The sequence below is a fragment of the Phascolarctos cinereus genome, unplaced genomic scaffold (assembly GCF_003287225.1).
Source record: "Phascolarctos cinereus isolate Bilbo 61053 unplaced genomic scaffold, phaCin_HiC Scaffold_8;HRSCAF=390, whole genome shotgun sequence".
Classification (NCBI taxonomy): Eukaryota; Metazoa; Chordata; class Mammalia; order Diprotodontia; family Phascolarctidae; genus Phascolarctos; species Phascolarctos cinereus.
Genome location: NW_027556291.1, coordinates 12,316,491 through 12,343,919, shown reverse-complemented (window position 1 = coordinate 12,343,919; position 27,429 = coordinate 12,316,491). Strand labels below are relative to the sequence as shown.

At 38.6% G+C, this 27,429-nt stretch overlaps 1 protein-coding gene across 3 annotated transcripts in view; it reads left to right on the top strand.

The window, feature by feature from the left end:
* The window catches only part of DIAPH2 (diaphanous related formin 2), an 817,355-nt gene that overhangs the window by 399,572 nt on the left and 390,354 nt on the right, over positions 1–27,429 (top strand). For all 3 annotated transcript variants that reach the window (XM_078147949.1, XM_078147948.1, XM_078147947.1), the window contains one exon: positions 15,504–15,633. In XM_078147949.1, coding sequence (XP_078004075.1) covers positions 15,504–15,633 — 130 coding nt within the window. The remainder of the gene's footprint in view (positions 1–15,503; positions 15,634–27,429) is intronic.

Sequence of the window (27,429 nt, the reverse complement as noted above, 5' to 3'; positions counted from 1 at the left end):
TACTAAGGAGCATGTGAACAGTTGTGTAGCTATAAAAGGAAGCAATCTGCATCTCTTCAAATACAATCTTTATAATACTCTGTTTAATCTCCACAGAATACTATAGATATGACCCTTTGAACTTACAGCAATCCTGTAAAAAAGAGTGATGTTTAAATGCTTTGTGAAACTTTTCCCTAAGTAATATCCTTAGGGTTTTACATTTAGTTTATATGTTTCAAGAAGCTCAATTTTCCCCTCTGATGAATCTGTTTTCCCTAGCCAGAATGGGAGGGGAAGGTCATTTGTCTCCCTTCTCCATCCTCTGCTCATCTCAGCTTAGACTTCTTTCCAGGAAACAATCATTTTCCTGAAGCTAGTGCTAGTTTGACTGCTGATGGTGATCTGTCTGTATAGCACTGTGGAGAAGGGGTCTGAAGGTGTTGGGGGGGGGGCTGGGAGGCAGCTGGAAAACTGCAGGGTGTGCAGACACAGCCTCTGTGACATAGGGACCACAAAGCTGTTTGCAAATCAAGTCTGTTAGAAACACAGGTTTAAAAAAAAAAGAAGAAAGGAGTGAGACAGAAATGATCCTAGAAAGGCCCTAGCAATGCTTTTCCCTAATTTGCATAACAATTTTGGTAGCCTCATGTTCTGATTCGATTCTTAGTGAAAGAACCAATTAAAAAACAAGTCAGGTTTATTGGCCAGAAGTGACTTTGCATCTAGAGTTATATGTGGAAGAGATAAACAATCTAGGCTAGGTTTGTCTGGTCGATTGTCACCCTGACAGTGCAGCATACAATCCATCCCACAGCATCAGTTCTGTATGTGGATTTCATATACTTTTCAGTGAGTGAGGAAGAATGCTTTCAAAAATTGAGGAATCAAAACTCTGCATTTGGTGGAGCCTCTTTCACCCTATTCAGCTCATGACGCTTGCTCTCAGTATATGCTAGATAGCAATGCTAATCTTTCCAAATTAATAAAAAGTATTTGAGTTTTCTTAAGTGTTATAATTGCAGGAGCTGCCCTGCTGCTATTGGCTATTATCACTGCACGAGTTGAAATTACATACATAATTACATACAACATACATATGTTGTATCTACAGCATAATTTCAGATTGGTATCTTCTAATAATTTAGCTTTTTTGGTGACTTGCCTTGTCCCATCTACTTTTTTTCATTGGTCAGTCTTTCTTTGATTTCAAAATTGAAACCCCCTCCATTCCCTAGTCCCCCTGAAGCTCTATTCTCTTGAACATTTCTTTGAGGCTGTTTACTAGTTTTCTTCCATTGCATAAACCTCACTCATTCCACTGCCTTACTGCTTACTCTAATTTTAGTCCCTGGTAGCCTTTCTAACATCTTTCTTATTGCTGTCCTCCCTTACATATGCTGCTTGTGAAATGATGTTTACTCACTGCTTTTATTTCCTTACCATTTGTTTTTGTCCTTCTCTCTATTATCTGGTTTCCCCCTTATGCCTTATCACTCAGCTGATGCCATATACTTAGAGGTCACCATTGACTTCTTAGCAACTGAATCCATTGGCCTTCTTTTTAGTCTTCATCCTCTATAGCATGTGGCACTATTGATCACTTCCATCCATCATCCTATATCTCTTCTGCCCTTCATGGTTAGCTTATTGAAAAAGTCCTCTGCACTGTTCTGCTTCTGGGAGCCAAGATGGTGGAGTAAAAAGGTAGTCGCTCTCACCCTTCCCTATCAACCTTTGAAAACCCAGAAAATATCACCCCAGAAAAAAAAAAACCCTGGAACAGCTGAACTAGAAGAAAGACAGGGAACAGCAGTGCAGCAGCCCAGCAAACGGGTCTCCCAGTGCCTCAGCAAAAATAAGGGAAGCAGCACTACAAAGGGCCCCAGGAAGATAAGCACCCTGCAGCATTCATCTGAAAGGAGCTGAAGAAAGCATCCTAGAGTCTTCCTAAAGTCTCAGCCTTGCTGATTCCAACCCAACACCAGGTAAGCCATCAGAACCCTATGGCCTTCAGCTGTCAACCAGGAGGAGATCCTGAAGCCCAGGTGGTACAGCAGGCAAACGCCAACACCTGGACCTCTGAGTGCCTCAGTGAGGGTGGGAAAACCGGTGGAAACCAACTCAGAAAACCACCAGGTGCCTCAGCACTCTACCACAAAGGAATCTCCCAGTGCATTAGCAGAAGTGAGGGAGGCAGCATTGCAAGAGGCCCGAGGCAGATAAATACCCTGTAGCACCCATCTAAAAGGAGCTGAAGAAAGCTAAAGGAAAGGAAAAGCAGGCAACCTAGAATTGCCTGAAACTTCCAGCCTTGCTGATTCCAGCCCAACATGAGGTAAGCTGCCAGAACCCTACAGCTTCCAATTGCCAACATAAGAGGCCCCAGCACACAAGACTAGTGACCAAGACCTAGGCTCCCAATACAAGAAGCTTGGGTCAGTGCCCTCTGTTCCCCAGCAGGAGAGCTCAATCTCTTTAAAGGCCAGGGAATAAAGAAACCATGAGTAAAAAGAAACATACCATAGATTCATATTATGAGAAGAGTGAAGATCAAGACAGAAATTCTGAAGAGGACAACATTGTCAACAAACCCACATCTGCAACATCAAAAGGGAATATGAACTGGTCTGAAGCCCAAAAAGCCTTCTTAGAAGAGCTCAAGAAGGATTTTAAAAGTCTAATGAGAGAGGTAGAAGAGTCCTTAAAAAATACAATTGGCCAATTGGAAAAAAAGTACACTGAAGAAAACAAGTCCCTAAAAACACAATTGGCAAACTGGAAAAAAGTACACTGAAGAAAACAAATCCCTTAAAAATACAATTGGCCAATTGGAAGGAAGTACAAAAACTAACAGAAGAAAACAATCTGTTAAAAACTAGAATTGGACAAATGGAAACTAATGACTCTATAAGAGAGCAAGAATCAGTCAAACGGAAACAAACAAATGAAAAAAATAGATGAAGACATAAAATACCTCATTGGTAAAACAACTGACATGGAAAATCATTCCAGGAGAGACAATTTAAAAATTATTGGACTACCTGAAAATCATGATGAGAAAAAGAGCCTGGACAGTATCTTTCAGGAAATCATAAAGGAAAACTGCCCCAAGTCCTAGAACCAGAAGGTAAAATAACCATAGAAAGAATACACTGGTCACCACCTGAAAGAGATCCCAAATTGACAATGCCAAGGAATATAATAGCAAAATTCCAAAATTACCAGATGAAAGAGAAGGTGCTGCAAGCAGCCAGAAAGAAACAATTTAAATATCATGGAACCACAGTCAGGATTACACAGGACCTTGCAGCTTCTACATTAAAAGGCTGCAGGGCGTGGAATATGATATTCCCTAAGGCAAAGGAGCTTGGATTGCAGCCAAGGATCAACTACCCTGCAAAAATGAGCATGATTTTTCAAGGGAGGAGATGGATATTCAACGAAATAGGGGGCTTCCAAGCCTTCCTGATAAAAAGACCAGAGCTCAAAAAAAATTTGATCTTCAAGTACAAGATTCAAGAAAGACATGAAAAGGTAAATGGGACAGAAAGATACAATATGTTGTTAATAAGGGTGGATTGTTTACATCCCTACAAGGGAAGATGAAACTTGCAACTCTTGAGAACTGTATTGTTGTTACACCATGTTAAAGGAGTGTGCATAAAGGGGGTGGATATTAGTTGACTTTGATGTAATGATAAAAAAAAAATCTAATCAGGTGGGTTAAATGGATCCAAGTGAGTGGATTAGTCTGATCTTAGAAAATATACTGAGAAAGCAGGAGGCAGACAAGGGTAAAGTACACTACAGGAAAAGACAGAAAATCCTATTACAGCAGAGGGAAAGAAGGGAGGGGGATGAGCATTGTATGAACCTTAGTCTCATCAGATTTGGATCAAAAAGGGAATAACATAATCATTTAGGTACAGAAATCTAACTTGCCCTATAGGCAGTAGGAGGGAAAAGGGAAAAGAAAAGGGAGAGGGGATAGAAGGAAGGGAAGAAAAGGGAGGGACTGAGGGAGGCGGTGGTCAAAAGCAAAACACTAGTGAGAATTTGTACTTACAGCTTCACTAATATAAAAATATGTTTAATAGGAATATAAATGTATAGCCTATATCAGATTATGCACCATTTTGGGGAGGGTGGTGGGGAGGAAGGGGGAGAAAAATTTTAAACTCAAAAGCATATGGAAGTGATTGTTGATAAATCAAAATAAATTAATAAAATAAATTTAAAAAAAGAAAAAAAAGACCTTAAAAAAAAGAAAGTCTTCTGCAATAGGTGCCTCCATTTTCTTTTTTTCTCACTCTCTTCTTAACCTCTTACGACCCAGCTTTCAACCTTATCATTCTATCAAAACTACTCTCTCCAAAGTTACTAATGATGTCTTAGTTGCCAAATCCAATTGCCGTTTCTCAATCCTCATTCTCCTTGATTTATCTGCAGCCTTTGACCGCCCTTCCCCTTGATACCTTTTTCTGTCTAGGTTTTTGAGATACCATTCTCTCCTAGTTCTCCTCCTACCTACCTGACCACTCCTTCTTCGCCTCCTTTACTGTCTCCTTATCCTGAGCATGTCCTTTAACCACAGGTGTCCCACCGGGCTCTGGCCTGGGCCCTTTTCTCTTCTCCCTCTCCACCTCTTCATTTAGTGACCTCGTCAGTTCCCATGGATTTAATTACCATCTTTGTGCCAGTGATTCTGACTATCCTGCCCCAATCCCTTTGCTGACCTCTAGTCTCACATATCCCACTGTCTTTCAGACATCTCATACTGGATGTCCAGTAGACATCTTAAATTCAACATGTCCAAAACAAAACCCATCTTTCCTCCTAAACCTTCTCTCTAGGGCAGCTAGGTGGTGCAGTAGGTAGAGCTCCGGCCTTGGAGTCAAGAGGACCTGAGTTCAAATCTAGCCTTAGATACTTGACACTTACTAGCTGTGTGACCCTGGGCAAGTCACTTAATCCCCATTGCCTCACCAAAAAGCAAAAAAAAAAAAATCCTTCTCTCTGTTACTATCAAGAGCCTCACCTCTTTAGACATTTTTCTTGGTTTCTAATTGCCTCCAGAAGAAAGTTCAAACTCCTCAGTCTGGCTTTCAAATCAGTCTGTTTTACAGTCCTGTTCTGTCTACCTGCTTGTACTTCTCTTCCTCCATTCCCATATACAGATAATTTGCTGTCCCTGAACTGAAATAGTCTTCACTTCTGGAGTATTTTTCCACCTTTATGTGTTATTTCAGTAAAGCACACCCTCCGCTGCCTTTGACCTTTTTGCCACACTTTGACCTTATGGCTATCTCCATGTATTGAAATTGTGCCTGTCCTTCAAGTCCCAGTTCAGGTGCTGAAGTTTGCACTTGTTCCAACCACGTGTTTCTCCTTCCTCTGGTGCAGCACGCGTTAGCTACGTTCCTTCAGTGACACTATATACTTACCTCCTTGTCTTTTTAAAACAATGTGTGTACATGCATCTCCTCAATTAGACTATCAGATCCTGGAAGATGTATTTTAGACTTCTGTGCATCTTCTCACGGCATCCAACCTAGTGCTTTTTGAGCACATGAAAAATCCAGAAGGTGCTAATAGCACCATCTTTCCTGGGCTGGGCCAGCCATACTCCTGTAATTATGGTCTTGTACCAAGTATATTTCCTTATTCCTCTTTCGGCAACTTTGCCCTTTCACACTTGATCCAATTTGAACTCCCGTTGTATCAGGCTTTTTTTCAACTAGACATCTAGAAATTCTTCACATCTTTTTTGAGGTTTCTCTTTGTAGTTTTAATTTCTCTGCCTTTCAAGCCTCTTCAATATAATTTTTGATTGATGTTAAGTTATTCTTTGCACTTTTGACTCTTTATGCCATTTTAATATTTTAGGGTTCACTTTAATTGTTGATTGAGGATATCAAGATTTTCTGATATATGTTTAATTTAATTTTAATAACTTTAAGTTAATATTTAAATTTGTAATTTCATTACATTTTTATTTTCTATTGCCTGTAATTGGATGCTCAAGTTTTCTATTTCACATACCAGCTAGATATTGATGTGATCTTCCAGTGTCTTTCCACAAGACTTCTAGGTGCAAAAATAAGCAACATAAAAACAAAATATAACAATAAAATGTCTGTTTTTAAAGTAGTTTGCTCTAGCTATATTTGTCATGGTGTTGTTTAATTCCTGTTCTTAGAGTTGTTCCTAAATAGTTCTACCTTTCTACCCATGGACCTTCCTATGGCAACATATATTGTTGTGCACAGTTTCTGAACTTCTATATTCTCTGTCAAATATTATTGAAGAATATATTCATTTATGATACTTCTATTTTTATGGTGGCATACTTTGAATTCTGGTAGAATTACCTTGGTTTTGTATAATTAGTCTGTTAGTTGTATTTCTGTTGTTAAACTCAGAAAAGGTTTCTAAAATTCCATTCTCAGTACACCCATCTCCTTTTCAAAATTATTCAAGGCATTGACATGACTTTTGCCTTCTCTTTCATTATTGATGAGAATTTCTGGAGTGTGCGTGTAGGTTTTCAGTGCCTTGAAATTCTTCACATTTTCTCTTTAGACTTAAATAATTGCTTAGTTTATGCTCTCATTTTATTTAATCAGCATTTAGGAATACAATTACTTCTTACAGTTATTCTGCTTTGGTCTGCAATACATTGTTATGTAACTTATAGTAGAGGTTATCATTGATTAAGGGCAGTGAAGGCCCTTGTTGTCACTCACCTTCCCATGCTTAGTCTCACTGAAAGTGGGAATACGGAAGGGTCTGCATTATATTAGATGTCACGTCAAAATTAAGTAATATTATTAGAAAAAAAAGACCTCTTTCTCTTTTTCAACTGGTAATCTTTTCCTCACCTCACTAATTTCAAGAAGGTCCCTTCTAGAATATAGAATTTTGATCTTGCTTTTGAAATGTTGCCTCTCCCATTACCCTTCTGAGATAAGACTAAAGAACTATCACAAGAGACCAACAAACATTAATGTACAATTAAAATTAAGCATAGATGTGAATGGTAGACCTCATCCCCACTCCAACCCCACCTTCTCCCATAAAGAATCAGCTACAAAAATGCATGTTCTGAAATTGAATTTGAGTTCAAAGAGGTGATTCATTCTTTTTCTAGTAAACAGTAAACTCTTATAGTCTTTCCGGAGAAAAGTTGTAATGGCATACTTACTCACATATGTATTACTAAAGTGTCCTTTGACAGTTTTCATGAATTTCCTCCTCATAAAGATTTGATCTTAGTAGCTATCCATTTCATATGTTATTTTAGATGTTTAATTTAAGGGGAAAACTACTGTTCTTAATAGAAAAAAATACTCATCTTCAAAATAAGGCCATGAGTGGCTGTTTTAACTGTCTTTTAGGCTATTAGAAGCTGTTCAAAGTATATTAATTCACATTTAAAGATTTTTTTTTGGTTTCTTTTCTTTCTTCATGTAATTTGGCCTTAAATTCTATATGCAGTATAATATGTGCCTATTATCCAAAGGATTGTGAAGGTACTCCAGGTAAAGCAAGCATTCATGAAGTAATTAGGCCACAGTGCAAGGTAGCGTGTCATTAAGTGCTGAATTAAGTAGTTAAGACTTGAGTGTTGGAGTTGATTTTTTAAGAGTCACTGAAATTTCTGCAGATATGTGGAATTAAATTAGTGTTATCTATGTATACCATATGCCCTTATCACTGCCTATCCATATCACTTTATTACATGGTTCCTTATGTTTTTCTTTATCCTACATATGGACAGTTTGTGCCTGGTCTGTTCAGCCCCAGTTGGACATACTGTACCTTAACTCCAACAAAGTGATACCATTTTAGTCACCCTCGATTATGAAGGACAACAGCCAGATATTTTTCTTTGCTCTGTCCCCCCCCCATATTCAATTAGATTGCAAGTGTCTCTAGAGGAGGCAGAATGCATTCTGCCTATTTTGAATCACTCCCTTTGCCTATCCATGCTCCACTCCCCACAGCTGATGCAGAAGAACTACCTTTTGACTTAATTCAGTTCAGTGGTAAATCATCGTTTTTCTCTGAGACAAAAAAGGGCTCTATCCTTTCCTCTAGTTTAGGACCAGAGAAGGAGTTGTAACCAGCATGAAAATGTGTGGTGCCTTAACATTAGGTTTGGAATGTTAGGTTACCAGCTTCTATGTAGTCAATTGCAGATTTACAATTTACAAGTAGCATTATTATGTCCAAAGTCAGTACTATGCACATTCAGAACAAACATTGCCTTTGTCATGTACTTTTGGGCAAAGGATGTAGATGGAGACTGAAGGCATTTATTAGCCAGTGTCCTATGTAGTTATGGCTTGTTTTAATATGAGATTGGCGTTTTGTTTTATCATACAGCATCGTTAGCTGGTCATGGGCTCTCAATGGCAATTTTAACTCTCTGTAGGAATAAAAAGACAAAAATAAGAATTCTTGACCTCAAGGAGTTTACATTCTACTGGGGAATGAGCAAAGCTACAATATGGGCATGGGGGTGGAGAGTGTGGTGCAACATGTGAGCAGATAAATAAATTCAACATAATTTGATAAGGGAGAGACACTAACAGTAGGGGGACCAGAGCCAAGCCTTGGAGGAATCAAATGTTCCTAAGAAGCTGAGATAAGAACTTTTTTATATGGGGAAGAGCCCTGAAAGCAAAGGTAGACATTTGATTTACATTCTGACTGCCCCCTTTTCTTCTGTGGGGATGCTTGATTGGGGTACATTAATAACCCAAAGCCAAGGTACTCAGATATAGAGAAACCCAATGCCCTTCCACGTTACTACAGCTGTGATTCCAGTTTAAAGAACTGCTTGTTGTCGTCAGTAGACCACTACCCATTCCTTAAGAGGAAGGACAGTGCTCATCAGACTCTTGCTTATCAGCTAAACTTGAGAAGTGACTGCTGGTGCAACTCTAGGTCATTGTACTGTTGTGGTGACCCACATGCTTTTGTTTTGACTCTAGTCCAAATTCAGTCGTTCAGCAAGCGTTGGTTCAGTTCCTTCTGTGGGCCCAGCATCAGTAGATGCTGAGAATACAAAGACACAAATGAATCGGTACTTGGTCTCTAGGAGATTACTTTCCATTGGAATGTAATAAACTCTGGCAGGTGATGATGAACTCATTTACGGTAAAACAAAAGTGTTAATAGAGCATGTGAATCAATCTGAAGGCAAGGTTCAAAAAACAATTAGGAAGGGGCCTTTAGAATTCTAAAAAAACTACCACCAACAAAGATAGGGAAGAAAGAGCAGCTTAACTCTAAGGTTTTCAGTGTGTATTCGGTTCTTATGGGCAACAATGAAAAGTAATTAGAGCTCCTCCTGCAGGATAGTTCAATTGACCTCTTTGGTATCACTGAGATTTGGTAGGATGAAACCAATGACTAGAATTTGTCTTTTGAAGGGTGTAACTTGTTTAAAAAACACCAAAACACCACCAGCAGCAGCAGTAGGATAGGTAAAGATGGTGTGATACAGTCACATTGTTAGAAGATAAAGAGTCATTTGTAGAAATCCAGTGACCTACCTTCTAGAATCATTGTGGGATAACATGAGCTGTTATTTGTAAAACACTTTGCAAACCTTAAGGTGCTATATAAACGCTAGCTATAAAGTATAACTACATATCTAGCATACATAAACACACACACACACACACACACACACACACACACACACACGGCAGTTACGTAAAAGATTCTATGTGAGGACACTAGAGATGGGAGGAGTCAGACAATCAGCACGTAATTTACATTCTTCCCAATTTGCCTGGCAAACATCTATCAGCTATGAAGGCAAGCAGTGTTTGAATGGCAGAAAATCACACCACGTTATTCGAAAAGCTAGAAATAGTTGAGCATGCAAGTCCATGCAAGTCTTTTCTGTTTATGAACCACGTGAGGAAATGATTAGAGATAAGGTAGATGCAATTAATATAAATGTAGTTACTAATCTCCAAGTTTAATTACTTGTTGGTCAAATGATAATTAAAATTAAAATAGCAGTATGGCTTATTAATTGATGGTGCTTTGACAGTTAAGATAGTGAAGTACTCTTAAGTATTTCAGTATTATAATCCCCTGGTAATTCAGTTTAATGAAAAAATAAAATATAAAACTTTAAAACATCTTAATTATTTCTACCTTGTTGTGTATTTAGTTGTATCTGACTATAAAGGTGTGCAGCTTTTTTTACTTTGGTTGGGTTCTTCCACTTCATGCATCTTGCAAAAGAGAAGTGATACTTTTCCTGAGGGTCTTTACTGCTAGAAAAGTAGCTCCTTTTTTCATCCTATCTCCCCATTCCTTTTTATTCCCCTCCTCCTTGTTCCCTATAGTGAGACAGATTCAAGTTCATTTTTCTGTCTCCTTCTTGCATGTCTCTCTACCCTCCAACGTTTCTTCCTCACAAAGTGATTGCCAAAGCAGTTTTCTCAAAGCAAAAGCCTCATCATGTCACCTCCTTACTCAATAAACTGCAATAGGTCCCTATTACCCTGGAGATGAAATATCAACTCCTCTGTCTTACATTTAAATAAAGGTCTTCACAGTGTGATCCCTTCCTGTCTTTCCTGTTTCCTTACATGTTGTTCCTTCATTTTCACATATGTGACTGTTCGTGACCCCATTTGGGGTTTTCTTGGCAGAGAGATTGGAGTGCTTTGCCATTTCCTTCTCCAGCTCATGTTACAGATGAATAGACTGAGGCAAACAGGGGTCAGTGACTTGCCCAGGATCACACAGCTAGTAAGTGTCTGAGGCCAGATTTCAACTCGGGTCTTCCTGCCTCCAGGCCTGGTGCTCTATCCACTGTGCCACCTAATTGCCCTTATATATTCTGCTTACACATTCCTTATGCTTTGCTGCCCTTCACATATTTTGCATACCATCCATGCTGGCCTACCTGTTTTTCTTGACACATGACATTCCATCTCCTGTGCTCCACTCTGCACTGGCTGTGCCCAGTGCCTGCGGTGCTATCTAAATGACAGCCTCTTAAAATCTGTGATTTTCTTCAGGACTCAACTTCCACATCCCCAGAAACTAGCACCTTCCCTTCTTTTCCAAACTATCTTGTATTCATTCGTTATGTAGTCTGTGGAAAGGCAGCGTGGTAGAGTAGGCGGAGATTTGGCCTCTGAGTCACAAAAGCCTAGACTCAACTCACCCTTGTGACATAAGATCTCAGTTTGATCCTTCGTCTGACATCTATTATTGTGACCCTGGGGAAGTTACTTAACCTCTCAGTGCTTATAACTTGCAGAGAAGCTGCCAATCTACATGAGTAGAAGGACTCTATCCTTCAATCTGCCGTCAAAGTGATTTTGCTAAGGCGCTGGTCTGACCGTGTCACTTCTGGATTCAGTAAGCTCCCTTGAGTGGGTCCCTCTTACTTCCAGGATCCAATATGAAATCCTCTATTTGTCCCCCACCTCCCTTTCTGGTCTTCTGATGCCTCTCTGTGGGCTAGATTGTTGACATGACTTGAATGTAAGTGAGGCCCTTGAGGGCAGGAGCTGTTTGCTGTTTATATCCCCAAGACTTAGCACAGTGCCTGGCACGTGGAAAACAGTAAATTCTTGTTGACTATTTGATTGATTGAATGATCAGGCATAAAGAGGAGTCATTAATGAGATGATGTCACCCTGCCAGAAAGTCTTAGAGGTCTCTTCCAACCGAGAAGCTTTTGAACCATCAATCTAAGGTTGATTTGGACTTTAATTTTGCTTTGAAAATGTTACTTCTCTTAATGAATTATGGCCGTGTGGTGTAGTGGAAAGAATAGTAGAGGCTAGGAATAATGATACTTGAGCTACATAATTATGAGGAAAGCTTTTTATGAGCTATAAATCCCAGTATTAATGTGGTGTTATTCATATACTTTGACAGATCTGTGGTTGCATCAATATGTGTGCCCCTGTGAGTGGTGTGGATTGTAAGCCATCCGTATCTACTCTTTATCTGCAACTTTTGTCCATCGCTTCCCATAACACTTCTTATGCTCCAACATTCATTGCATCTTCCTCTCTATCTCTTCACGTTTCCTGGATACCAATGGGGCGTCCATTAGCCCTTGCATTTTATATATGACTAGCTGGCCTCCTTTTGACCAATCTTGTGTTGCTACAATGCCATCCTGTACCCTACTTCAGTCACAGAATCCTCTCCCAGAAGTATTGCTGCTGACTCCCCTCATCCACCATGGGGCTCTTCGTCACCTTTTGGGTGAACCAGAGCTTTATTTGGAGAAGGCTGTATTGTATGACTCATACCTATACAACAGTACATGTATTGCTAATAAAAATATGGGCCTCTCTTGCAGGAGGAAGCTTGGGCTTATTAAAATCCTTCCATAGATTCCGAAATGCAATTTAGCCTGCCTTTCTCCCCTGCTCAGTTCTGGACTCAGTTCATTGTCTATGCTCAGTGTCCATCCAAGATTTATGTACTCTTGGACTATCTATGTAGATCGTCCATCTTGTATGTCATTATGTGAACAATACACATTCTGTAGCCCCATAGGCTTCCTACAGAAGAAGAATTTTCTTTTTCTTTTCTTTCTTAAAAACAGAAGTACAGAGTGTAGTTTGCCTACCAGATGGATGGTTAATAATGTTTTTCTCCAGCAGGATGTTATGCTAGAGTTTTAGACAGCAACTAGCAGTTTTAGTAAAATTTTAAAGTAATTTTTGAGAAAAAAGTAAAATGCCCGTTTTATTATATTTTTCAATGCTTAACCTAGCATTGGAAATTGTGCAGACTGCAGTAATGCTAGACAAAACTATAATACAGTTCTGAGGCCACTCACTCTAAATGTACTTCCCACTGGTTCCTATAAAGCAGCGAGTCTTACTGAAGTCACACTGCCCCCAGGGATTTCATTCATTATTGTTGTCATAGCTTGTCCTTGGATTATATTGTTTCACCCCGGTGACAATTGAAGTGTTTGGTAGATCAGCATGATAACACATTGAATATTAAAGATTTTATTTTGAAAGAGAAAGCCACTGTGTTTAAAGTGCACCCAGAAAAGCTAATTGTGAATATGAAATTAAGGTGGCCAATTGAACTAGTACAACTTTGCCATAGGTGACATTTTCTATCTGCCATTAAGACTTAACTTTTCTTTTTATTTTTCTGGTCTTGGGGGAAGATTTTAAATTTTGCAAGTGAATCAGAACTTTAAGAAACTGAGGGGAAGCTGTTAAAAAGAAAGTCCTAAGTACAGGCTGGATTTATTAATTGAGATAAGCCTTTTTTCTTTAGTCATCCAAACAGGAGGGATTGGATTTCTTTCAGAGAGAGAGCCCACCTCTCTTATATGATTTCTGTAAGCCTATTTATGACCTGCGCTCATTTTTTCTGAATTGGGTAAATCTGTATATGAACATCAGTGGACAAGCCTTTCATTTCTGGGTTATCGAATAAAATGTCCAACTGGCAGAACCCAGCAGAATGAGAAAACTTGATGCCATATTTCTGTATCTTCGCTAAGTAAATTCCTGATTTCGTTTGCAGCTTAGTTTTGTATGAATGTGATGTCAAAGAAAACACCAGATATTTAGACCAAAGACAGCTCGTGTGCGTGTGTATGTGTGTTTGACATTAGAAGCTTTTTACAATTCCACGTGTGATAACCTTGTGGCAATTTTTTGGGTAATTATTATATTAGAGATAAGTGGGGGAGTAAAGTGTTCCTTATACTTTGGATTCTGTAGCAGGGCACACATGTAAATCAGCACTGCAGATGTTTTGCCTGGAGACCTAAGAGGTTTGGGGAGACATCTTAGCTCTCTTCAAGTATTTGAAAGGCTCTCGTAACGGTCGTCCTGCTTGGCCACGGAGGCAAGAACGAAGCGCAGGCAGTAGAACTTGCAGAGAAGCAAATTGGGCTTTCATAGAAGGAAAAACTTTTTCCAACATTCCTTTTTTTCACTTCTCACTTGTTTTCTTTCTCTCCCACCTTCCGCCTTCCCGCTGGCAGGAAAAAAAAGAAAGAAAAACAACAAGCTCTTGTAACAAATAAGTATAGTCAAGCAAAACAAATTCTTGCATGAACTATGTCCAAAACTGTGTCTCCCTCTGTAGCCTCCGGAGAGGCTGGGACACTGCCATTCCCTTCATCCCTGGGCCTCTGGATGCACAGCTGCCCATCTCCTTCATCAGGCTTCTCAAGTTCTTCACAGTCTTGCACTTTGCAGTGTTATTGCTGTTGTTTAAATGGGTCTCCTGGTTCTGCTCGCTTCACTCTGCGTTATTTCATACAGGTTTTCCTAGTTTCCCCTGAAACTGTCCATTTCATTGTTTCTTACAGCCCAGTGTAATCTGTTACATTGATATACTGCACTTTATTAGCCTTCCCACAGTAGGGGGGCAGCCCAGGAGTTGCCAGTTCTTTGCCACTACAAAAAGAGTGTCTCTCTCTCTCTGTGTCTGTCTGACTCTCTCTTTCTCTGTCTCTCTCCCTCTCCATTTCCCTCTCCCCTCTCTCTGTCTCTCTGTGTCTCTCTCTCTGTCTCTCTCTCTCTCTCTCTCTCTCACACACACACACACACACACACACACACAGATTACATATGTGTCTCTTTCTTTTTTCTGTTTTCTTTGGGGAATAAGCTTTATAGGGGTATCTCAGAGTCAAAGGGTATTTATACAGAGTTTGGGAGCATAGCTAAATTGCTTAAGGAAAATAAAAACAAAAATCTCTGAAAGGTAAAAGCTGTCTAAACCATTGTGGAAATGAGCTACTTACCCCTCAATAGAGTGACTACCCTATCCCTTGAAGTACTCAGGTGGAAACTGGGGGATCCTTTGTAGGCAGAGAGGGCATTCTTGCTTTTATTTTCATTTACCTATGATATTTACATTAATAATAGTCAAGGATCAGCATAGCTTTAGCACAGAATCTTGCAGTTTGGGTGGAACACTAGGACCATTTTAAAATAAGAGGCAGTAGGGGCAGCTAGATGGTGCAGTGGATAAAGCTCCGGCCTTGGAGTCAGGGAGACCTGAGTTCAAATCTGGCCTCAGCCACTTGACACCTACTAGCTGTGTGACCCTGGGCAAGTCACTTAACCCCAAATGCATCACCAAAAACAAAAACAAAAAAGAATAAAATAAGAGGAAGTTAAAGAATTGGGCTTGAAATAATATATATGTGTGTATGTGTATATGTATATATATATATATGTATATATGTATATATGTATGTATATGTATGTATGTATGCACATATGTGTGTATATATAATATATGAAGATGTTCTGAAGAATATACAAAGATGGCTAATTTTGATGTACATTGTTTGTCTTTCTCTTTTAGAAGCTGTGTTTATTTTAATTATGTGATAGTCCTTATTAGGAAACTATTCTGTGCAACTTCATTTTAAATGAATGAACTAAAATGATGGGTGAAGCAAATTAAGAGATAACTGCAGACTTTGAGTTGATATTATTCAAATGACTTTGCTTCCCATTTTTCTCCAGATCAGAGATACTAAATCATCAGACCAAAAGACCACGTTGTTACATTTTCTTGCTGAAATTTGTGAGGAAAAATACCGGGACATTCTTAAATTCCCAGATGAATTGGAGCATGTTGAAAGTGCAAGCAAGGGTAAGCAATGTGACTGTTGTGAGCTGGTGAGTTTCCCTTTAAATTGTCCCATTATGAAGCCAGGGAACAGGGTTTATTCACATGGTGGTTTACATTCATAAAAAAGGCAAGGAAATGTTGTTTTTCCCTTTTAAGTATCATGTAGCAGTATATCATGTTCCATTGGCATGCATCTATTTTTAGATGTTTTATCATAGAAAATGATGTCAAGTTCCCTTTAATTCTTTTACTGCTTTTCCATAGATTTCACATCTTTAGTCAAATTATGAAAATTGAAGTACTTTATTTGTATTAGTTTAAGAATAATCATATCATCAATGTATATATTAGAAGTCTCATTCTGGGGAATGGTAATAACATTTTCAGTGTGTTTATGTGATTCAGCTATGAGCATTGAATTTTTCTCCAGTTATTTAGGTCTTCTTTTATTACTGTGGTATTTGTTTTATATTTGTGTTTATAGAAGTTTTGTGTGTGTGAGTAAGTTGGCCCCTTAATATTTTATGCATTTTATTTTTTTTTTTATTTGGGAGGGTAATGTAAACAGTTTAACTTTATGGAGTCCCCTATGGTTACCCTTTCATGTTTACTTTTTCATGCTTCTCTTAAGTCTTGTGTTTGAATTTCAGATTTTCCATTCACTCTGATCTTTTGTTCAGGAGTCCTTGAAAGTCCTATGTTTCATTAAATGTCCATTTTTACCCCTGAAAGATTATACACACTTTTACCAGGAAGGTTTGATTGTAATACTATCTCCTTTGCCTTCCAGAATATCATATTCAAGCCCTCCTCACCATTAATGTAGAAGCTACTATATCTTATGTGATGCTGATTATAACTCCATAACACTTGAATTGTTGTTTTTTTTTTTCCTGGTTGCTTCCACTATTTTCTCCCTGAGCCAGGAGGTCTAGAATTTGCCTATAATATTCCTGGGAGTTTTCATTTTGGGATTTCTTTCAAGAAGTGATTGGTAGATTCTTTCAACTTCTATTTTATTCTCTAGATCAGGCCTGCACAACTTGCAGCTGTTAATTCCCCCCTCCCCCCCCCACCCCAGGCTGCCGCATGCCAAAGGATTTCCTCTATATACGAAGGATATTTTCCTCTACATTTTTCACAGGCCTCCCCAAATCCTTTGGCATACTGCAAGCAGCCCTAGGGCCGTAAGTGACCCACAGGCCGCAAGTGGTGCAGGCTTGCTTTAGATCTAAGATATCAGGACAGTTTTCCTTGATAATTTCTTGAAATATGATGTCTGGGCTCTTTTTTTTTTTTTTTTTTGGTCTTGGCTTCAGGTCATCCAACAATTCTTAAATTACCTCTCCTTGATATATTTTCCATATCATTTTTTTCCAAAGGCATATTTCACATTTTCTTCTATTTTTCATTCTTTTGTTTCTTCAATTCTCCTAGAGTTACTTCTACTTGTCCAATTCTCATTTTTAAGGAATTATTTTCTTCGGTGAGAATTTGTACCTCCTTTTCCATTTGGCCTATTCTGCTTTTTAAGGAGTTCTTTTGTTCAATGAATTTTTGTGCCTCTTTTACCATTAAGCCAATTCTCTTTTTTTGTGTGTATTTTCTTCAGTATTTTTTGTACCTCTTTTACCAAGCTGCTAATTCTCTTTTCATAATTTTCTTACATCACTCTCATTTCCCCACCCCCCCCAATTTCTTCTCTCCTACTCTTATCTCTTTCTTGTACCTTTTCAGGAATTCTTGTTGGGCTTGGATCCAATGAGCATTTTTCTTTGAGGATTTTTGTAGCTGTTTTCACATTGTTGTCTTCTACTGAGTTTATGTCTTGATCTTCCTTGCCACTATAGTAGCTTTTTATGGGCAAATTCTTTTTTGTTTTTGTTTGCTCATTTTTCCAGCCTATTTCTTTACTTTAAACTTTATATTAGAGTTGGGCTCTGCTCATTGTGAAGTAAAGAGGCATTGTCCCAGCTTCAGGCATTTTGGGGGGCTGCTATTTTCAGAGGTAGTTCTGGGTGTCTGCAAGTTTTTGGTGCTTCTGAAGTGGTGTGATCTGGGGGAGAGATGTGGTCACTGCTTTTCTGGTCATATGTTTTACTGCTCCTCTCTGTCCTTGGTCCCATGTTCCCAGAAGTACTTTTTTCTGCCCTGGAACTGCAACCCAGAACTCCGTATGTGCAGCAGAGTTGCCAAATAGCTCCAGATGTCCCCATTGCTAGTAATGGGTCTCCTGTAATCTCTTTTTGGCCAGTTTTTTGGCTCCCTTACTGTCTCTGGGTTAAGAGCTTCAGAAGCTGCTGCTGCTGTTGTAGCTGCTTCCAATAGAGTTTGCTGCACTGTGGACCATACCCCCACCCATTTTATTATTTTAAATGACATTTCTCTTTATCCTTCTTCCTTTTCTTTTTTGTTATTTATATAAAGACATGCTAGTGGATTTTGTGGCTTGAGGACTGAAAAAAAAGGTCAATAGATATGGCAGTTAGAGATTGTTGTTAACTTTGGAGAGAGCAGTTTCAGTTGAGTTAATAATAGCACATGCCTTACAGGGCTATTGTGAAGATCAGATGAGATAACATACCTTCAGTGCTTAGCAAACTTTAAAGTGCTATGTAAATTTATCATTGTTATGACAACGATGATGATGATTGAAGTTCCCTGTGCCTCAGTTTCTTCATATGGAAAATTAGAACTGAAGACCTCTGAGTTTAGAAGCCTGATTTCAGAGAGTTAAGAAAAGATAGAGTTATTGATGATATCTAATAGCAATGGTGGGATCTAGTGAATGTTTTGTTGCTTTTTTTTTTCTTTAAGAAAGGGACAGGCTGGCTTCTGTTTGTAGGCAGCAGAGAAAGAATAAGTAGGTATGGTGAGATTGAGTGTTATAGAGAGAGTTGGATGCTAATGGGAACAGTCTGTGGAGAAGATTAGAAAGGATTTTTGATGGCCTAGACCATGAAGCTAAGTGACATTGCCTTAGCCCCTGTACATAATTCTTACTGTAAAGAAGTTCTCAAGGTCATGAGGATCAGAGAAAATTTCCCATTCTTCATCCTGTTGATTATCTGATCCAGAAGTCCTATGTATTCTTTTGCTTTACATTGTATCTTATTCCAGCATTTTCTTTCATTTCTTGTCATTGATGAGTAGCTTTGGTTTTGTTTCCTCCTGACTGCTGAAAGTGAAATTTGTAATTTTTTTACTCCTTTTCTGGGTGAGTTAAGTTGGTTTTTCTCACATGATGTCCAGTCAGTTCTCGTGATTTTTCACTTATTTTTCTGATACTCTTGAGCAGTTTTCTTGCATAATTTTGTGAAATATGGTATTCTGAGAAACCAGGATAACCACAATTGTCTCCTTGAGCTCTGTCTTCTAGACTTATTGCTTAGGTTTGTAGAGACTGCACATGTTCTTTTAGTTTTGTCTATTTAGAAAAAAATTTACCCTGTTGTTGCATATTGAATTTTTTTGTTTCCTTTTCCTGTTATTCTGCTTTTTCAGAGTGCTTTGCTGTATGGATATTTTCTATCTAATATTCCAAACTATGGCTTTGCTCTAAGGTTTTATTTGTGAACGCATTTCTTTTTCCCTCATTTAAAAAATAATAACTTTATTTAGCATATTTCTTACTGCTTTGTAATAATGAAAATCAGCTGGTATTAGATATGAACATTTACTTAGCCATCTTCCCAAGTAAAATCTTTTGGAAAAAATTTAAAAAAAACTTTGAGGGATGTCAGCAAGCCCTCTAGAGCATACAAGCCATCTCATTTCTGAAATATAACAATTCAGATGGGCCAGTAAATATCACCTTTTTCATTGGAAATTTAAATTACTGAATCTAACATTTATTTTCAACTGGTTTTCAGAGGCATCATTGTGTATAAATATACATATACCCATACATCTACATATATGTATACATATGCATCTTATTTTTCCATTTGAATAATTTTCTAAGGCCATTAGCTTCACTAAACATTTATACTGTCTAGTTCACCACCTAATAATCTATTCTGTAACTCTGTTAGCAACTAGCAGATGTTTTGGATTTTTGTTTAAGGCAAATGCTATTTCCCATTCTTGTTGAAAGTTAAATTAACAAATGAATATTATCTCAGGAATGCCCAGCTACGTGTTATTTTTGCTGAACCAAGTTGTTAATGCTAAATATCTATTGATTTTTTTTTTAAGAAGGTTAAAATGCCAAGTATTTGGAAGGGAACAGCTCAGATACAGAATGTATGTGTTATACAAGGCCCCTCAGAGGGCAGCATGGTTGCAGTGGAAAAAGTGTAGGGCTTGAGAGTGAGGAGAATTGAAATCTAGTCCTTACTTTGCCTCTAACTGGTTAATAAATTAGTAAGTTTCTACTTAGGAAGCTTGTTGGTACAGTGGAAAGAGCACTGGTATTAGAGTCAGGAAGACCTGAGTTTGAATCCTGTCTCAAACACTTCACTAGCTGTGTGACCCTGGGCAAGTCACTCAACCGCTATCTGCCTCAGTTTCCTCATATATAAAATGAGGATAATGATAGCACCTGCTTTAAAGGGTTATTGTGAGGATCAGATGAGCTGGTATATCTAGAGTACTTAGCAAACTTTAAAGTGTTATGTAAATGTGTTGTTATTATTATTATCAAAGTTGTACTTCAGTTTCTTCATATGGAAAATTAGAACTGAAGAACTCTAATGATACATTGAACTCTGTTCAGTTGTTTCGGTCGTGTCTGACTCTGTGACCCCATCTGGGGTTTTCTTGGCAGAGACACTAGAGTGGTTTGCCATTTCCTGCTCCAGATCATTTCACAGATGACGAAACTGAGGCAGAGAGGGTCAAGTGACTTGCCCAAGGTCATACAGCTAGACAGTGTCTGAGGCCAGATTTGCACTCATGAAGATGAGTCTCCCTGACTTCAGGCCAAGTGCTCTGTGAACTGTGGCGCTACCTAACTATCCTCAAGTATGTCTAGTTCCCTAAGTGTGAAAGATTTTTTGTATTTATCACATGAGATCATATTTACTCTGGATATTCCAAAAGATTATTTCACTTTGAATAGCATATATAATTTGTCCCTCAGATATCCAAGTTGAATAATTTAGAAGTCATGTCCATAATTAATATGCAATTAATTTGTTAATATATTAACAATTACAGAAATTTTATTTGCTTCATTTTGAAATAAGTGAATTACTGCCAACCCAAATCTTTCCTCTTGTTATGCCACATAAGTGCTGTCGTTAAAATGTCCACTGCTGAGATATGAACTTTAGATTTGTTCGTGTCACTGAATATGTAGTTGGTTGAAATTATCCTCAAAATTGAGCCTAGTTTATAATTTCCTTTGATAGCATCAGGCACTCCAGCCTGCCAGAGTAACATTGTGGAAGCCCAGACAGCAATATGTCTTTGGATTTTTGCTACATAAATAAATCTTTGCACTAAATTCCCATCTTTTTCTGATTGTTCATTTCATTTGTGCCTTCATTAATTTTTTAAAAATTTGTTCTAAGAAAGCATGTAGAATATCCATGTTAGAGTTCATTTCTTAGTGACAGATCATACCCATATTCTGGGTTCCATTGGAATAGAAAATTTTAGGATGGGTCTGATTAGCAATTTTGAATGCAGTGAACAGTTCCAGAAGGCTGAGTACTGGGGAAAGACCATTATATTTCTCCAACAGGAAGTCATTGCTGTGTTTAGAGCAGTGTCAGTTCAGTAAAAAAGAGGAACTAGTATGTCTTAAGTTTAACAGAGAGTTTCACAGAGGATGTAAGTGGGAAGGGCCTAGAGGAAGCAAGGAGTAGTGAGCAGAAGAAGGCTGGTGAGTAATGGATCAGCCATACAGAGGAGGATGCAAATAAAGAGATGAGACTGATGATAATGTTGAAGCAGCTAGCTGGGTTCAGTAACCATAGGTATTGGACTGTGTATATCTCCTCCATCCATGTCCTCTTCCCATGAAACAAGTCTGGCCCCAGTTGAAGGTCTAGGTGGAATGTTGACTTTGAAGGTGTTCTGTGGCCTTGGGCCAGGGAAGAACTCACCACAACTTTTCTGCCAGGCTCTGATTTTGTTCAACGTATAGCATGTTTTGAACTATTGTTCACTGAACCAAATCACTGAGTCTAAAAGCATTTATTTATTCTAATCATATATGTGTATTTCAATCCCCCTTTTCTCTCAAGGGTACCAGGAGTGTTTCATCTCTTTCTCATTTCCTCCCCTGACCTATTTATCCTCTCTACATCTATCTATCCTTGATCTATCCCTCTCTACAACTTCTAGATCACCTTGAAAAACATGTCATCATATTGGCCGTCCCCTCCTTTTGGGGATAGTAGCTCCTGGGAAGCAGGAAAACCTCGATGTTGTTTTCTAATTGTATCTTGTGTGATTTTCGTGGTATATATTTGACTCTTTCTTGGTGAGGCAGTCAACATCTGTTCTTCTGCTCTTTTTGTGGCATGGGCTCCTCTGCCAGTCTGGTGAACTGCTTTGTGTCATGGGCTTCTTTTCACAACCATGTTTTTAAGTGCATAAAATTAAATAGGATTACAAATTTATACTGAAGTGCGGTTACTGATTGTTTTTAAGTTCACAGACCCCAGGTTTATAAACCCCAGATACATAATCTGATAGAGTTGCCCAGGGCACTGATTTAAAGTGATTTTCTCTGGGTGACACAGCCAGTAGATGTCAGAGGTGGCGCAAGACCCCAAGGCCAGCCCTCTTGCCACCAAACCACGGTATCTGTTCCTTTGGCTTTCCTCTTACCATTTCTTTTTCCCTTGATTCCCTTACCCTTAACTTAAATCCTCTGACTTGGGCCTGCCTTTCTAAGACTCCAGCTAAAAGCAATTACAATTGTTTTGTGAAGGAAGGGAAAAAGAATATCAGCGCATATAGATAGGAACCCAGTTAAAGATAAAACTGGAGGAAACAAAAGGATGAAAAAGGTTATAATCAAATGTTTTGTCAGTTTATACCAATTATGGGGGAAATCCCTGGCTTTGAGATGCTCTCTGTGAAACTGCCTTTCCAACTATATATGTTTATGTTCTGGCCAAGCAGCAAATGCTGCAGCAATGTCTGTGTCAGCCGAGACTTGGAGGTATAAGCACTGGAATGCATTGAAAAGCAGGACTTTCTCTAAGAACATGGAATTCAAACACTCTCTTTACTATTAGGCACTAATGTTATTAATGAGGACATGCCATCACTGTTGAAATCAGAAATTCCGTTAGAAATAGCAGTGTAAGCAGGACTTTATTACTTAATATTTTCCCCTGCCTTAGACATTAGCGAGCGTGTTTCAGAACAAGGGTTCTGAATGTGTAAAACCTTGTGTGGATAAATTAATAAACCTTTATTGAGTGATTACTATGCTGTGTACTGAGGATACAAATGCAAATATGCAAATCACAGATTGTTCTTCCAAGAAGTCAGAATTTCATGTAATTCTTGCAGAAACACAAGAGTCCTTGTTCACATGGCCATGTCATTTTTAAATAGCTGATGTAACAGATCTGTAATGCTTCCAACATTCACATGCTAGTTGTCACAGAGGAAAAAAATTGGGCAGTTATTTCCTGCTTAGAATACTATCAAAGGGAAGAGAACAAGCATTTTTTTTAAGGCAGTTAGGGTCAAGTGACTTGCCCAGGGTCACACAGCTAGTAAGTGTCAAGTGTTTGGTCTGAGGGCGGATTTGAACTCAGGTCCTCCTCACTTCAGAGCCAGAGCTCTATCCACTGCGCCACCTAGCTGCCCCTCAGAACAAGCGTTTCTTAAGTGCCTACTATTTGCTAAGCATTGTAAAAATGTTGTCTCATTTCATTCTCACAACCTTGGGAGGTAGGTGTTATTATGATCCCCATTTTACAGTCAAGGAAATTGAGGCAGAAAAAGGTTAAATAACTCACCCAGGGTCACATAGCTAGTAAGTGTTTGATGTTAGATTTGAACTCAGGTTTTCCTGACTTTAAGCCCACTGTTCCACCTAGCTGTCATTAAATTTTATGTGTGTGTGAACTACTTGCACCATGGGTGTTCTCAACCATTAAATGAAAACCATTGCTCCAGGGCATGGTCTCTGTTGCAGATGGCAAATAGGTTTGGCCAGGAGGTTGCAGAATTGGTGCTTAGAGATGAGGGAATGAAATGAAGACCAGATAAGCATCAAAATTATGATTAGGTAACTATCGATAGCCAATGTTGAAGGTAGTCTAAAGGGAGCTTGATGAAGGATACTTGATCAAAAACTAGCCCCAAAGCACTGATTGGTTGAATTCCATGTATTTTTCCTTTGAGTCTCTACTGCAGTGAACTTAAGCTTATTTGAGCATAAACCATGGTCTGTGCTTTCAGAGAGCTTGCAGTTTAGTTTAGGGAGTCAAGATGTATATCTATGAGCCTATTAGTAAGCAACAACACCTCTGTAGGACATATTGATGCTCTGAATTTTAGTGGTTTGTTATCTTAGCAAGGTGGCTATGCAGATCACAACCTAGCCATGCATGGCCTCCCATAAATCTTGCCCATGGTTTCTCTCCCTTGCTTGGGAGGCCTTTCTCTAGTTCTCTTGACATTGTGTGGATACTAATGGAGTGCTTGAGCTGTCCATCACAAGCAGTCTCATCTTTTTCAGTCTTATTTCTGATATCTTCCTTTAAATAACTTGAGTTGCATAGTTCTTGGCTGATAATTTCTTGCCTGGTACATGATAAGCACTTAATAAATGTTTATTAATTGATTGTTACATCTTGCTCAAATCTTTCATGTTCCTTTCTTGTGTCTTTTGGGGGATCCTCACCTTTAATTCTTTGGAGATTGGCCTTTCGTGATTTGTATCCATAAAGAATTGATGCAAGAATAATGATCTTTACCTCAGACCAAACACTTCACACTTACTAGCTGTGTGACCATGGGCAAGTCACTTAATCCCAATTGCCTAAAAAAAAAAATGATCTTTAAATAGTATTTACATAATAATCTTTAAATGATGAGCTTTTATTTCACAGGGAAGCTTGGGGTCTCTGGGGCCCAACCTGTGATTTATCCTCAGTGTCTGTCTAAGGTTAATAGGTTAGCCATCCTGCTTCATATTATAATGTGACCAGTAGGTATTCCTAGGCACTTGATTTTGCCTGTTCGGATACTTAGGCCAAACTCTCTTGCCTGATCATGATTTTCTTTTTGTATTTCTTTCATTGTTATGAGGCTTGCTGCAATGAACAATAATACAATAAAACAACAAAAACAATAATGTTTTACACAAAGAGGCCCATCTGGATGGACATTACCAGCTCTAGGAAATTTTTCTTCTGTGTGGACTCTGTACCCAGACATTTTCCAAGAAAGCGACGAAAACCTTTGGGGAGCATCCATTTGTCTCCCTCCCCTTTTAGGTTTTGCTTGATACTGATAACTAGAATGTCATTAAACAAAGTTTTCTTAGTTGCTTTTTTTTTAACAGAATCTGAATGATTTTGACATATGCATATGAAACACCTTGTTGAAAGATAGTCTTTGGCATTATTTTGCTCTGTTGAATCAAATTTTCTATAGTCAATATGTAAGAAGTGCAGTGAAATCTTATGTTCCCTGCGCCTTTCAGCCAGTTTTGTTTCTTTAAAGATACGTCATCTCATAGGTTAGCCTTTGTAAATATCTGCCTCTTTCCTTTATCAATTTTGCCCTTGACTGGCGTGTAGATTATTTTCATATATATTTTGTACGAATGGGAAAGCAAGCATAAGCATGTCTTCCAGAGTTAGGAATATGAATGAGCTGGCTGGCTAGGATGACAAGTGAGGGCTTGGCCTTGATTTCTCACTCTGGCACTTACTGTCTGAGTCACCACGGGTAAGTCTCTTAACCTCTCTGGGCCTCAGTTTGCTCATCATTGAAGTGAGGGCCTTGGACTATGACCTCTCAGGTATTTTCATGGCCTAAATCTCTGCTGCTATGGTCCTGATATCCTCTTGGTCACCTTTTATTTGGTAAAAATAACGTATGAATTTTTTTACCCAAAGCCATTGGTATCCTTTATTCTTTTAAAAAAAATCTTGAGAATAATTCTTTCAACATTTTCAAAATTATGTCACCTCCACTGTGGATCTTTTTGGGTCATACTTGTCTTCCCAACTTTGTTTTCTTTACCACCTTTTCTATCTTCTCGTGTACCAGGCTGGCAACTGGGATATTTGACTCTATAGGTGGTGGTTTAACTGTAATTGATGGACAAAAGTGTTTGTTATAGAAATTTTTAAATATTTTTTTTCCATTTTTAATCTACAGGAAATTTTTTCCAATTCCTCTCAATTCTAGTGCCATTCCTCTGTTGATTATCTTCAGTGTATCATGTGTATAGCTTGTTTGTATATACTTGTTTACATGTTGTCTCTGTCATTAGACTGTGAACTCCTTGACGGAAGGCATCATCTCTTACCATTCTTTGCATTCGTAGTGCTTAACACAGTGCCTAGCACATAGTAGGTGTTTAATAAATGCTTATTGATTCACCAATCGATTATTATCTACAGGTCTCTTCAAATGCCCTTGTGGATGATTTCGTTCTCTTGCTAAATTTACTACTAATTTGTTATTCAGCGACAGTGTGGTACAGTGACCCTGGATTTACCATCCAAGAACCAGGCTCACCTTCTTCTGCCACTTAGTGCCCATGTGACCTTAGACAATGCACATAAGCAGCCTCTCTGGTCCTCAATTTTCTCATTTAAATGGAGGGACTGGAGGATGACATTGTACTGGATGGCTTTTGAAGGTCCCTTCGAGCTCTTATTGTCTCATCCGTGTACTCTGTGATCTCCTGCTTCTGACACTTTTATGAGACCATTCTGCTCATAATCTTTCACCCCTATCCTTTGAAAATTCTTACAAATTAGTTTATATGTGGAGCTGCCCTTGGCTGCCTTATTTCTCGTCTTGGCAAAGATATATTTGCTGGGTGAGGCAGTTTTTAGATTATTTTGATCATCTGGTCATGACCTTTGTTTTATAATGGTTAAACTTCCTAAGGATATAGTGATGGTCCATGCAGATGTCTGTGCTTTAATCCCTTTCCCATTTTGTGGGGCCACAATTTGATTAAAAGTAGATCAGGTTGTAATTTCCTTGTTTGAATGCAATAATTCTCAGTTTCTTCTTTTTTTTCTGGTGAAATATTGATCTTGATTTTGATCTTTTCCCTAAAAAGCCAGTTTTTGACTATACATAAATAGCTGAATGAAAAGCATTCGTTAAATACTTGATTTATGCCAAGCGTGATAGATACAAGTATTAAAGCAAGATGGTCCCTACCCTTAAGGAGATTATATTCTAATAGGGGGAGATGACATATATAAGGAAGTGGTAGCTAAAGAACAGTACTTCGATTTAGGAAGTCACAGAGTTGCTGAGTAGAATCTTAGGGAAATAAATTGACATTACCTTTCCAGAAGCAGTGATTGAACTCAGTGGTTCTGGCACTAAATCTATGATCCTGTGATTGCTGTTTTCTGAGCAAGTGGTGTGTCCTTAAGGCTGAGGGGGACACAGCTCCAGGGCAAAGTGGATAACAAGGAGATTGGGGTAGCTGATCAAATGGGATGTGAAGCATGGTCTGGGATGACCTGAATATAATACGTTAGTCTTGGTGCTGCTTGACTGAATAGGCAGGATAGCAAAGGACCAGAGCAGCGTGGTTTCAAAGCTGAGTGGATCATTGTCATCTAGGACTTGGGTCTCTGCAGGTCTAGCATCTCTTGTCATGGGTGTCTTTAAAGTACAGAAGGGAAAGGGAAAGAA